A 13,394-nucleotide genomic window follows, 5' to 3' on the forward strand; every position below is an offset into this window, starting at 1 on the left:
TTTATAGTTGTGGAGCATAATTAAACTATTTTTCAGTAGCTATATGCGAAAGTTTCCATTTTTAAAAATTATATATATATATATATATATATATATATAGTTATATTCAACTCATATTTTAATTAAAATTTAGGTGTCTTTATAAACGCGCATTAATCAAAGTATAAGCATGAGATTTTACAGATTAGTAAGCTAGCGTTTGACCATAATATCTGGGAAATATATTTCACATTTTTAGAAAAATATGTTTTATACCCATAAGTTTTAAAAATTATCAAAACTAACTATAAGTTTGTATTACAAGTCAATTGGATATTCGTTGCAACAATAACAAATAATGCCCATGACACTAGAGCAATGTGATAGTTTGGAGGGAATGCAACAAACATCATTCCATAAGTCATGAAACAATTTTTCATCAACAACCATATAATCATTTAATGTTCACTGAATATTGCATCACTACTTTGGTGTTTACGTAAAAAATTATTTAATACAACACAAACAACTACTATAAAAGGGTGTTTTTGTTAAAGATAAAAGTTTGGAGTAAAATTTTAATTTTAAGAAGATCCCAAAATAATGAGATTTGGTCCAAATACTAGAAAAAAATAGTATTTAAGAATTTGAAATATTTGTTAAATAATGACAAATTGTAAATAAAATTATTTATCAAATTTTTCCCAAAATATTATTTGAGAAATCTATAGCCAAATGAGTCCTAAATGAGAAGACATACTTAAAATGATTAATTTGTATATGTAATGAACACTTAAAAATTCGTTGAAAATTAAATATATTTAGTATAAAGAGTTTATCAAGTATTTAAATACTCCTTGAATAAATTGTAATTTGAATATCTCAATAAAATTTATTATTTACTACCAATAATTTTGAATGTACAGAATAGGGTATTAAATTAAAGGAAAAATTCTCTTCCCTAGAAAATTTGTCCCGAATAATATCTTAAGTATGTTATTTATCTTCTTAAATATTTTCGTTCATTGACTTTAATAATTTTTAATAAAAAATAGAAAAAAGTTAGTTAATTTTAAAATAAAAAATATTTATAACTTTTTAAATTTCTAAATCAGATTCTGACAAAAAGTTCTAGCTATTTAGTGTGGATAAAACTTATCCGCATAAGATGTTTATACATCAATTCAATATATGCATGTCATGTCATGTGTTAAAATTTATTTTTCATTTTACTTCATGAAGTTACAAATGAAAATTGTGATAATTAGACGAAAATATTCGATACAAATAATTATTTTTCTATTTAACCTCAATTAAAGACCTCAAAAACTAAATACTAGTTATGTAGATTGGGTTGAAGATTCTTTTGGGGTGGGGTACGTAGCATTTTCCATTAAAGTGAGTAAAAACAATGCGAGGCAAAGTGTCCAAGTTACATTTTTTTCATTGAAATGGAAATAGGTGGGGGTTATAGTAATCTACACAAACCAAGAAAATGCCATAAGATAATAATGGCACTGAAGGCACCAAAAATATATATAAATAAAATGAACAGAATATCTGTGAATGAAGTGTGTTGTTTGTCAATAATAGGAAACTAAATTATATATTTGTCTATCGGAGTATGAAATACATCAAATATCATTTCTTATTTCATTTTTCATGTATAACTAGAACAAGAAAAAGACAATAAAGTTATAAATAGTTCCCTATCCCAATAGGGTAAATCTTTCTTCAAATATTTTTATTCTAAACAACTCGTTAGATTTTTTTTTCCTTTTCATTTATTCAAGAATTTTAACCTGAACTTTTTTTTTAAAAAAAAGAAAACTATTAAATTTTCCCTTAAAATAATTAAAATATCCTTAAAATTATTACTTAAAAAATTATAAATACTAAAAAACATATACACAAAAGATTACGACAGAAGATATATGGAATGGAAGAGATTTAGCATCACAATTTGGAAAGAGTATTTTGAAAATTAGAAAAAAAAAATTGGGATAAAAGTTTCTCGAAGATGCAAATAAAAAGTCAAGAAATTAATCTATTCCAAATTGATTAAAATATATTTTATCAAATTTAAAATATTTATAAATGAAAATTTATACATTAAACATGACCAACTTATGATTTTGTCTGATTTTAATGTTTTTTAGGTGATTAGCAATCTAAGTAATTTATTTTGAAAGTGCTTATAAAATTAAGATGGAAATTTGAAAATATCAGTTTTTGAAGTTTGAATGGTGTGTGAAATATTTTTGTAGGATTTAAAACAATACATAGGATAAGTGAAATGAAATTTCATCCAAATTTATGTAAATTGTCAAAAATTGATTAAAGTTTATGAACAAAAAACAATTTGTAATTTCTTTAAAAATTCTTCCTCCAAAATCTAGAGAAAATGTCATTGACGGTTTCTTAACTATTCGAGTAGGGTTTAAATAGTTTCTTAACTATTCATTTATAGGATTTAATCTTTCTAATTGCTCAAAATATTAATATATTTGATCTTTTAACTATTTACTTACCGATCGATTTTGGTCAGACCTACCATAGAGCTTAGTCTCTTAAAGATGTGAATCTCAAGATTTTCTACTGCTATATCCACTCACATCACAATTCACACCTTTGTTGTGCGTCTATTTTTTTCCCCTCTCCCTCTAAAAAAGATAAGTTTTCTTCACGTTTTATTCTTGAAAAGTAGTATTTTTGTTAATTTACTACTAGTATAATATAATGTGTACGCTAATCTAATTTTTAATATAAAATAATGATATAAAGTTTAATTTAGTGGTTGAAAGAAGAAGCAAAGCAAAAAGAATCATATTCAATTAAGGGACAAATAGGTCTCAAGTTATAATATTGGTAAGGAACTCTCACTCTTGTCTGTTTTCCAATAACCCAAAAACCAAGAAACACATAAAAACACAGAAGAAATTACACTGCACCTCGATTTGATCATTCTAATCTAAAAATAAAAATTAAACTGTATATCTCTCTCTCACTAGGAGAGGAGGGATATTGGCAGATAATGACAGTGTTTCAGTGGCAGTGAAGAAAAAAGGGGTATGAGTTTTCATTGGGAAGGTAAAAATTTTGCACCCAAATACAAGCTAACCCTTTAACATGTTCATGTTTTTCATAGTCTTTGCTTCTTGCTACAACACTATAGAGAGAAAAAAAAAAGAAAAGAAAAGTGAACAATACACTGTTTTTTACTAATTATTTTTTAGAAAAAGAAAAAAGGAATATTGTGTGTTTGCTTTTTTTTCTGACTAGTAGTATTGCTAACTATGTATTCCATTAAGGATTTGCTGTGAAAAAGCCTGATATCAGTAAGCATAAAACTCGGGAGATCACTTACACACACACACCCTCGTAAAAAAGAGAAGAGAGATTTACTGTTAAACAGAGGTTTTTTTCCATTTCTTTTTTTTTTCTCAGTGTGTGTGAGAGAGAGAGATGGTTTTCATAGGCAAAAACAAATAGAAAGGAACAAAATTTAGAGTGAAGAAGAAAGTGTGTGAGAGAATAATGGAGGGTGGTTCTAGTGGAAATACTAGTACATCTTGTTTAATGATGATGGGATATGGAGATCATGAGAACAACAACAACAACAATGGAAATGGTAATGGAAATGGAAATGGAAATGTAACAATTTGTGCTCCTCCAATGATGATGATGATGCCTCCTCCTCCTCCTTCTTTAACTAACAATAACAATGCAGAAACAAGCAGCAACAACATCCTTTTTCTTCCTTTCATGGACAACAACAACAATAATCCTCAAGAAGACAACAACTCTTCTTCTTCTTCCATCAAGTCAAAGATTATGGCTCATCCTCACTACCATCGTCTCTTGACTGCTTATCTCAATTGTCAAAAGGTGAAATTCACCCCCCCCCCAATTAACACCAACAAAAAAAAATTCATTTTTTTTTCAACAATTCAAAGATTATATTTTTTAACATGGGTTTTAGTATTTCTTGAAATTTTGATGATTTTTTCTACCTTGAAAGTGACTCTCTGCAACAATTCAATAAAAAACCCTGAAAACAAAATCATGTGTGTGAAAGGGACAGTAGCTGAAAAAACCTAGTTTTTTTTTCTTCTTTTTAACAACTGCAGATAGGAGCTCCGCCAGAAGTGGTGGCAAGGCTAGAGGAAATATGTGCCACGTCAGCAACAATGGGCCGTAGCAGTAGTAGTAGTGGTGGTGGAATCATTGGAGAAGATCCTGCACTAGATCAGTTCATGGAGGCTTATTGTGAGATGCTGACAAAATATGAACAAGAACTCTCAAAACCCTTCAAGGAAGCCATGGTTTTTCTTTCAAGAATTGAGTGTCAGTTCAAAGCTTTAACTCTTGCACCTAATTCTTCTCATGAATCTGGTGAGATATATATATATCAAATTTTTTTTCTTCATTTCTTAAAATGGTGACATTTATTCTTTTCAGATCCTAACTGTTTACTTGAGTTTATTCTTTTATAAATTAATGTCCTCTGCATGTGCATGTTTCCAATGATATCAGTCATTAATTAATTATTATGTACTAATAAAATAAGCTCAATTCCATATGCAGACCATTTATTTTCAATTTTTTATCAATTTACTCTACCTTCTTGTATTTCACAATGATTTTTTAAAATAGTTTTGTTTCTGTCTCAATATTCAATGAAATACATCTGCCAGGGATACTACCTGGAATTTATATTAAAGAAAAAGAATAATTATCTTATTTTGGTTCTTGTTCTACATGTTCATAATATTTGTGTGGTGCTAGTTGTAAGTGTAAACAGCAAGATATATTTGTCCCTTGTTAATCATTTCAAACTGGATGCTTGTGTATGCTGAATAAACTCAACTTGTCTTGTTCTTTATTTGGAATGACCCTGGGAAATATGTCTTTCTTGTTCCAGCTTTTTTCCCCTACTATTCATGTGCAGGTTTTGTTTGTTCTATCATGTGCCAATCACAGATTAATTGATGACTAGCTCAAGATATAATAATGTATTAACCCTAGTTTTCTGTATTGAAGCTGCATATATTATGATGGTGAATATGAATTTCAAAATTATATTACTTTGGTTTTACTTCTGACACTCTATGAAGTAAATTTTTTGATTCTCTTGTGTTGAGGGTCTTTTGTAAGTATACTGAGGTAGAAAGGGAGGGGGTGGCGGAGATAGCTATATACCAACCAGTCTTAGGTGATTTTGCACGTTGGATACACCAGTTTGTTGTTGTAAGGAGCAGATTATTACATTATCTTTCTTTTGATCAAGTCTTTTTCAACATAAGCTTTCATTTGAATTCAATTTATGTGTGGGTGTTATGTTTCTCAAAGTTAGTTGAGTTTATGTTTCATGCTTTGATTGTTTAAAATATAAGACTTTTGAGTTTTGGAAAAGGTTATTCATTCCATGTTTCTCTCGTTAATTGTGTTGATTGGTAACCCCACAAATTAACGTCAAGTAATCTTTATATTACTGGAATCACTCTCTATAACTATTATTGTTGCTAAGTAGTAGTGTTTTTGATGATTTTAAATCTATTAGGTATTTGGAAAGATGTGCTGAATTAGTTGGTTGTCTTGGAAATGGTTCATAACTACGAATGCTTAAATGTTACACCGTATAAGCTAAATAAACACTGAAAAAGGAACTTCCATCTAATGGCAATAGTTTGTATGTATTTGGATTTCAATCTGTATTTGTTTAACTTGGAAAGCTCCAATCCATCTTAGCAAGCACTTAAGTTTCATATATGGTCTGTGAAGAAGTCCTTGATCGGCTGAACGATTAGCTGTATCGCACAAATAGTTACAATCTTTCGACATAATTCCATGAGGTCCCTCTTTTAGACACTTTAAAAGAATAGAAAGATACAAGACAAAATTGAGAAATGCACCTTCCTTTTAGTGAGACCCATAAAATACTCTTGATTAGATTTGGAGCTTTTATTGGATTGTATCATATAACCTACTTGATGTGTTATACTTTTGTTTAAGTCATTGGATTATGTAGTTGGTGTTTTTTCATCAATACATCTTTTTTTTTTAATTACTCTTTTGAGTTTATTTCCTTTTTTTAGGGTGCAAATATCTAGTCGAATGTATTTCGGAATTCAAAGGATTCATCTTGGTGAATACGGCTTGCTTAGTTTGATCTAATTGTATATTTGTTCATATGCTTATTGACAAGTGTTTCCTTAATCAGCTAAATTTCTTTGGAAGTTTCTTTGCTTGGACTTTTTTATTCACATAATAGACAAAACATAGCAAACTTGTGAAGTTAATAATCTATAGGTACTCAATGGAGTCTTTAATGGGATAAAGAAGACGAAATTTGTTGAGTAGCTGTTGGGTTTCTGAAGGACCCACTGATTTAAAAAACTGAATCTTGAGGAGTCTAAAAGAAGCGAGGGCTTAACTGCTTGCAATTACGAGACAACTGAAGAAATTGGCTTTTTTTGGACTTAATTGCAACATGGATAGTTACTCTCATGTGTATTTTTTGATAAGTAGTAAATAGTAACGGGTCGTTTGGTGAGAAGGATACAAATAATTAGCGTGGGATAATAAAATAGTGATGGTATTAGAATTTTGTTTTTTGGTTGTCATGCTTGGGATAACTTATCTCACTATATTCACCATAGTGATTAGACCCATGGTGGGATAAATTATCCCAGAATACTAATTTGTTCCCAACCAAACGACTCTTGATAGTTCTCAAGTATATAGGGGTAGTTAAGTTTCTCATAAAATTTATAAGCTTCTTATTCTCTGCCTAGATTTAGTGTGAGTTATGAATCGCTTTGTTGTTTTTGATTGTATTAACTCTAGCATATTTTTGTTACTCTTCTTGTGTAAGAAACTACTGAGAAGTTTCCAAATGCCTAAGAGCAAAATGATTTATGTTAGCCTGTAGTGTTGGCTAATCTAACGTGCCAAACTTTTGATCACGTCCCAAGAGAACCAGCTGAGTACTCATACTCAAAGCTTATCTCGTATCCTAGTAGCTAGTGATTTTTACTATAATGTTATTATAAGCCAAGTTATATTCTCAACTATAGTTGTTCCTTTTTTTCTTGGAGAATGGTTATGCTAATTTAAGTCTTAAAGGTGTAGCTTTGGGCGAGGCAATGGATAGAAATGGATCATCTGATGAAGAGGTTGACGTGAATAACAGTTTCATCGACCCCCAGGCTGAGGATAGAGAGCTCAAAGGTCAATTGTTGCGTAAGTACAGCGGTTACTTGGGAAGCCTTAAGCAGGAGTTCATGAAGAAGAGGAAGAAAGGCAAGCTGCCTAAGGAAGCAAGGCAACAATTGGTGGATTGGTGGCTTAGACATATTAAATGGCCATATCCATCGGTATGATCCTCCTTCATTCCTATTAATAACTTCACTTCTTGACTCTATACACTCTGTTAATTTCACCTTATGTCCCTTAGTAATCCATACAAAAAGAATGACACTCTTAAATTTTAAAACATAATGTTACGGGTGCACGAAGTTTTCGCTTGGTCTTCATTCTGAATTAAAGCTAATATCACTTAAATTAGAAAAGTAAAAGTATTGCTTTTCTAAATTGTTAAATAAATCAGTCCTTAGCTCAATATCTACATATTAATTCTACTCTACTAGGATGATCACTTCATTGTAAGACCATATATTGTTTTTCGCTTGCCTTATCAGACAAGGTTGTGATGTGTGTCCATCTTATATACAATAATGACAATGCATAGTTATTTTACGCGGTCAAGTTACATTGCGCGATTCTTGGTTTACAGGAATCTCAGAAGCTTGCACTAGCTGAATCAACGGGATTGGACCAGAAGCAAATAAACAACTGGTTTATCAATCAAAGAAAGAGGCATTGGAAACCATCAGAAGATATGCAGTTTGTTGTGATGGATGCTGCTCATCCACATTACTATATGGATAATGTTCTTGCTAACCATTTCCCAATGGATATGACACCCTCTCTCCTCTGAATTAAGATTTGTCATTATTAGTATCAAGGATGTTTAATTAATTTGCATATTACTTGTGTGCATGTAGTAGTACAAGGTATTGTGACACAATCAACTTTTTATTAGACCAAATATATAAAGTGCTTGTAATAGATCTTTCTATTATCATCTTTAATTATAGAATTAAATAGTTTGTACTTGCTAGTTTTATCTTTTCGAGAATACTGCCTGCGAGCCAGCGTCCAAAAGCCATAATTCACTTGTTGTATTGTACTTTGCGCGGCATTTACTGATTTCTTCATTGGATATTTCTGACTAAAATTGTAGACTTTACAAAGCTAAATAAATTGGGGATATATTCAGTACTTTTTTTTCTTGAAGTGCATGTAAAATTTGTAAGTCCAATCAGAAAAACAAAATATCCAATGTTATTTTGCAAGTCAAAACTTAATATACCATACATAAATGTACGTAAGAATTTGTTTAAATTTGAGTCATACAATATTTTTTTTTGCCAATAAAAATAATATTGTTCTTCTTATTTTTACAATTCAATACATAATTAAACATCAAAATATACTCTAAACAAATTTAAATTTACATTTATGTAAAATAACAAGGACAACTTTTACATATAGCAAACACAAAATTCATATTTTTATGCTATAGCAAAGTTTGTATAATTGCACTCTATAACAAATATATATATGTATAATTCGCTATATATATACAATTGAATCGAATTGTATAAAACGAGAAAAAGAGAAATTATATACAATTTGAATTGGTATAAACCGAGAAAGACAAAAAAAACTTAGTCATTCCGGTCCAGTTCATCCCATTCCATTGCGATCCATTCTGATTTCATCCCGGTAAATAGTGAGACCGGACGGAACCAAATATCCATCCCAATAATTTCAATCCGGTTCATCCCGATACCGATCAACAAATCGATCAATTCGTTCTATTCCGATCCGATACCAATTTGTTCCGATTCATTACACAATCTTAATGACAATCATCTAACAAATTCGTTTTACAATAATTAAAGACCCAACCAAATAATAATATGATGAAACTAAGAAAAGCCCGACCCATATTTGAAATGAAGCCTATTTGGGGAGGTAAGGGGTTGAATTTTACTTGTTTATTAATTTTAATTTTCATTAAATTTGTATCGCGCATTATTTTCATTATATTTTTGTCTTTTCTTTCTTTCCAAAAGAATAAAAGGAGGAATATGCAATGTATTCTATTACTTTATTAGATAAATCAATTAATAGATGAGTGAAATCATTGCAGGGTATGTAGCCTTTTTTGGGGTAATTGACTTTAGGCCATCATAATTTAATCTCACCTTGGTGTAATAACTTACTTTATTTTATTTTTATAATAATAAAGTTATAATTATTTCTATTATTATAATAATAAGTTACAAATACAAAACAGTAAGAGTGTTTGGTATGAAGCAAAATATTTATTTTTAAATTTTTTCATATTTGATTGGATTACATATTTTTAAAATCATCATTTTCCTTAAATTTAAGGAAAGTGACTTTCCTTCAAAATTTAAGAAAAAATATTTTTTAAAATTCTCTTCCAACCTCCCTCATACCCACCCCTCACCAGTCCCCCCAACCACCCTATCAGCCTCCAACCCACCCTCGTACCAGCTCCCCGTACGCCTAGGAAAATAAGTTTATTTTTTAAAAAATATTTTTTAACTTCAAAATTTCATTTTTAATCCCTACCCTCGACACGTCCCCCCACCCTCCCAAATTCCAAAAAAAAATTAATTAAGTTTGTTATTTAAAAATATTTTCAACTTAAAAAATATATTTTTTCACCCCTACACCTCGACCCATCCACCCATCCCTACCAGCTCCCCCCCCCCTCCCGCCAAAAAAAAAAATTAAAAAATTTGAGTTTATTTTTTAAAAAATATTTTAAACTTCAAAATTTCATTTTTTCACCCCTATCCTCGAACCCCCCCCCCCCCCAAAAAAAATTGTTTTTCAAAAATATTTTGAACTTCAAAACCCTTGATATTAATAATTATTATATTAGACAAATGTTTTTCATTTTTCATGTTTTCCATGGAAATGTGTTTGAGAAAAATGTTTTCGGAAATTCATTCAAAAATCAAACACTAAAATAATTTCCTAAAATATTTTCTACTCACCAAACAAACATGAAAAAATAAGTCAAATATCTACTTGTATTCTAGAAAAACATTTGCTTGGAAAACATTTTCCTTCATACCAACACACCCTAAAGCAACCATATTTTGGACTTTGAATTATCGGGTATTACCCCCTCAACCTATGCAAGAAATCTCATAGACACACTTATACTATACTAAAGTCGTATTACCCCCTGAACTTATTTTATAAGTAATTTTTTAACCCTTTTCGACTTACGTGGCACTATCTTGAAAAAAAATCAATTAGCATTGGGCCCACAAAATAATTTCATGTAGACCGAAAAGGAATAGAAAATTATTAACAAAATAAGTCGAGGGAGGTAATAGGACCTTAGTATAAAAAAATTCTTACTTTTTAAGTTAGTCTAGAAAATTAATGTTACTCGTTTCTATGTTTATTAACTATTTAATTTAAATATATCATCCGACATGCCTTAAAACATAAAATTTTTACTAAAATTTTAGTAATAATGTATATCTTAAGGAAAAATTATAAAATTTCATTTTATTTTTCTAAAAATCGTTTCAATCAAACTAAAACATATATAATAACGATGAAAGAAGTAATAAAAATAAATGAACTTGAAAAGGTTGTTTGATTTAACATATAAAGCAAATAATTAATAAGTTTCAACATAATAAAACATTGTGCGGTTGCATAGCATCCTAGTATGACTTTCAACACACATAATAAATTAATTTGTTGCATTTTACTGCTTCTATATAAAAATAAAAAATAAAAATGCAAGTATAAATTATACCAGAGATTAAATTTGAGATGTTCAATTTTCAAATGTTTGGTTCTTATTTCAAAAGAAACTAAGATCTATATTACTATTTAATTGTTATATATAAAGAGAGAGTTATCAACAATTTTTTATTTTTTTTCAGAAAATTTTGAAAAATAAGTAATAAATTATAAAAGAATGAAAAAAAAATAATACAAGAAAAGTTATAATAAATGTAGTAACTTTAAATCCAACAATTGAGTAAATTTTGGGTTTTCAAACGTGACGTAATATATATTAAACTATAGAAATATCTTTTTTTTAAAATAATAATAAATGGAAAAATAGGGAATTACTATAAAAACACTTTTTAGTATGTGAAATAAATGATATAGTACATAATTGTGCAAATATAACTTGTTTCAATATGTATGATCCGTAAAAATAGTGAAAATTGATACGAACGAATCTCGTGAGGCAAAAACATTAAGAATAGATAATAGAAAATAGATAAAAATGTATAAATATATGATGTGTTTATGCATGAAAGGTGTTTCACACTCTTTTCATTTTTGCACAATATGGGCATCCATATGTTGTCGACTAGCCCTCAGTCGATTTTGCCAAGGTGACATCATTGTATAATGCATAGGGGGGGCCATAGATGATGCGGGCAAGCTATGTTTGATGTTGACTTATCAATGCGGGCAGGCCACGTCAACTGACCATTGCGGGCAAGCCACGTTGGTTGACCGATAGGTAGGGGTCAAGACAATGTCGCTTGGTCTCGCAGACCTTAGCTGACTAATGCGTACAAGACATAGATGATGTCACTTGACCACGGTCTATGTTAGTTGGCCGATGGCACCTAGCCTCGGCTAGCCGTTGCGCACAGGCCATGACCGATGTTGTCTGATTGATGCGTGCAGATTACCGCTGCAACTGTTTTATTTAAATAAAGATTGATTTAGAGTCGGCAATTAATTTTTGAAGAAAAATCAAGAAAATTTATTCTCAAAGGATAAAAACGGTAAACACATTGAAAATATTTAAGGGAATTAGGGGGTTCATATTAGCACTTCGAGAAGGATTTGAAGGAACTCAAAATGCCAGCTAATACGTGGTTATCCAATAATTAATTTATTTAGCTAAAATAATATTAACTTAATTTGAATCGAAAAAATAGTTATTCCATTTTTGAAAAGGGGAAAAGGGAAACTTTAACCAACTATCTAAGTGAGGTATTAATTTGTAGACTTATTATTATCTTTTAAGTCCATTTAGAGTGATCAATGTAGTTAAGTTGATAAAACACGATAAGTGTCTTACAGGGATTTGAATTTTATCAACCCTAAAATTAACGAAAAATACTAACAAGCAAAATAAACATAGTAAAGAAAAGAGGGAAAGAGAGTTGGACCCAAATCTGATTTCTTTGTTGAAGAAGAGAGTTGGGCCGAATCGGGCGAAAAGGATTGGGCTGGGTTATCTGTTATTTGGAAGGACAACTTTCACATATAGCAAACAAAAAATTCATATTTGTATGCTATAGCAAAGTTTGCATAATTGCGCTCCATAACAAACATAAAACTGTATAATTCGCTATACATATACAATTGTATAATTTGCTGGCCTAAATTGTATAATTCGTTGGCCTATTTCGCTGCAATTGTATAATTCGCTATCCTATTTCACTGCGATTGTATAATGTACAATTGTATAATTCGCTGCCTATTTCACTGCAATATTTTTATAAATTTGATTTGCTTACAGTTGAATCGAATTAAAATGTATGTATATTGCATAATTGTAAGTGTATAGAAAGAAGATATATGTTTTTCTCTCGCTCTATACAAAAACAAAAACACAATATATACACTTCTGTTGTATAAAGCTAGAGAAAATTGTATTTCACTGCAATTGTATAATTCGCAATTGTGTAATTCGTTGCCTTTTTCTCTGTAATATTTGAAGTAAAATGTTTGTAAATTGTATAATTAAGTGTATAACACGAAGATATATATTTTTGCATGTGTATATACAATTTTCTCGCTTTATACAAAACAGAAACAGAATTTATACACTTCTGTTTATAAAGCGAGAGAGGTGAGCGAGAATGGAGAGTGGCGAGCGAGATTTTTGGGGGAGAGATGCCTGACAAACTTTAGCTAACGTTTGCTATGGAGCACAATTAAATCAAACCCTAGCTACTCCATTTATTTTAGATTATTGCTATTATATACAATTTTCCCTATTTGAAATTGCTGTAAATTAGAAGGACACTGAGGAAGTGGGCTGGGCGTTAGAAATACAAGGCCCAAATATTTGATCTTGCAACTAAAGTAGAAAAATCTCAAATTAAGAATGACCATACAAATCTTAATTGAAGCCGATCGAAATCAACAATTTAACCGAACGAATCTAGTTAGCGAATTAATAAAAATTAATTAATGAGCTCCTTAATTTTAATGAAATAAAAATAATTGACTAAATTATAAAACTA

At 29.9% G+C, this 13,394-nt stretch overlaps 1 protein-coding gene across 4 annotated transcripts; it reads left to right on the forward strand.

The window, feature by feature from the left end:
* Positions 1–2,849: 2,849 nt before the first annotated feature.
* T6 (class I knotted-like homeodomain protein) lies at positions 2,850–8,164 on the forward strand. Of its 4 annotated transcripts, none has more exons than XM_010317565.4 (5): positions 2,850–3,069; positions 3,710–3,867; positions 4,110–4,374; positions 7,108–7,358; positions 7,778–8,112. In XM_010317565.4, the coding sequence occupies exons 1-5, from the start codon at positions 3,051–3,053 to the stop codon at positions 7,979–7,981; spliced, it is 897 nt and encodes a 298-aa protein (XP_010315867.1). In that variant the 5' UTR covers positions 2,850–3,050; the 3' UTR covers positions 7,982–8,112. The 4 variants fall into 4 exon arrangements, with proteins under 4 accessions (XP_010315867.1, XP_069149237.1, XP_010315866.1 ...); XM_069293136.1 differs by having other exon boundaries at positions 2,912–3,069; positions 7,114–7,358; XM_010317564.3 differs by lacking the exon at positions 2,850–3,069 and having other exon boundaries at positions 3,175–3,867.
* Positions 8,165–13,394: the final 5,230 nt, after the last annotated feature.

This window comes from Solanum lycopersicum, chromosome 2 (genome assembly GCF_036512215.1).
Source record: "Solanum lycopersicum chromosome 2, SLM_r2.1".
Lineage (NCBI taxonomy): Eukaryota > Viridiplantae > Streptophyta > Magnoliopsida > Solanales > Solanaceae > Solanum > Solanum lycopersicum.

Excerpts from the sequence above, each read along its gene's own strand:
- T6 (XM_010317564.3), top strand. The coding sequence starts at position 3,517 with ATGGAGGGTGGTTCTAGTGGAAATACTAGTACATCTTGTTTAATGATG. Across the intron at positions 3,868-4,109 it reads CTTATCTCAATTGTCAAAAG|ATAGGAGCTCCGCCAGAAGT; the intron begins GTGAAATTCACC and ends TAACAACTGCAG. Across the intron at positions 7,359-7,777 it reads TTAAATGGCCATATCCATCG|GAATCTCAGAAGCTTGCACT; the intron begins GTATGATCCTCC and ends CTTGGTTTACAG.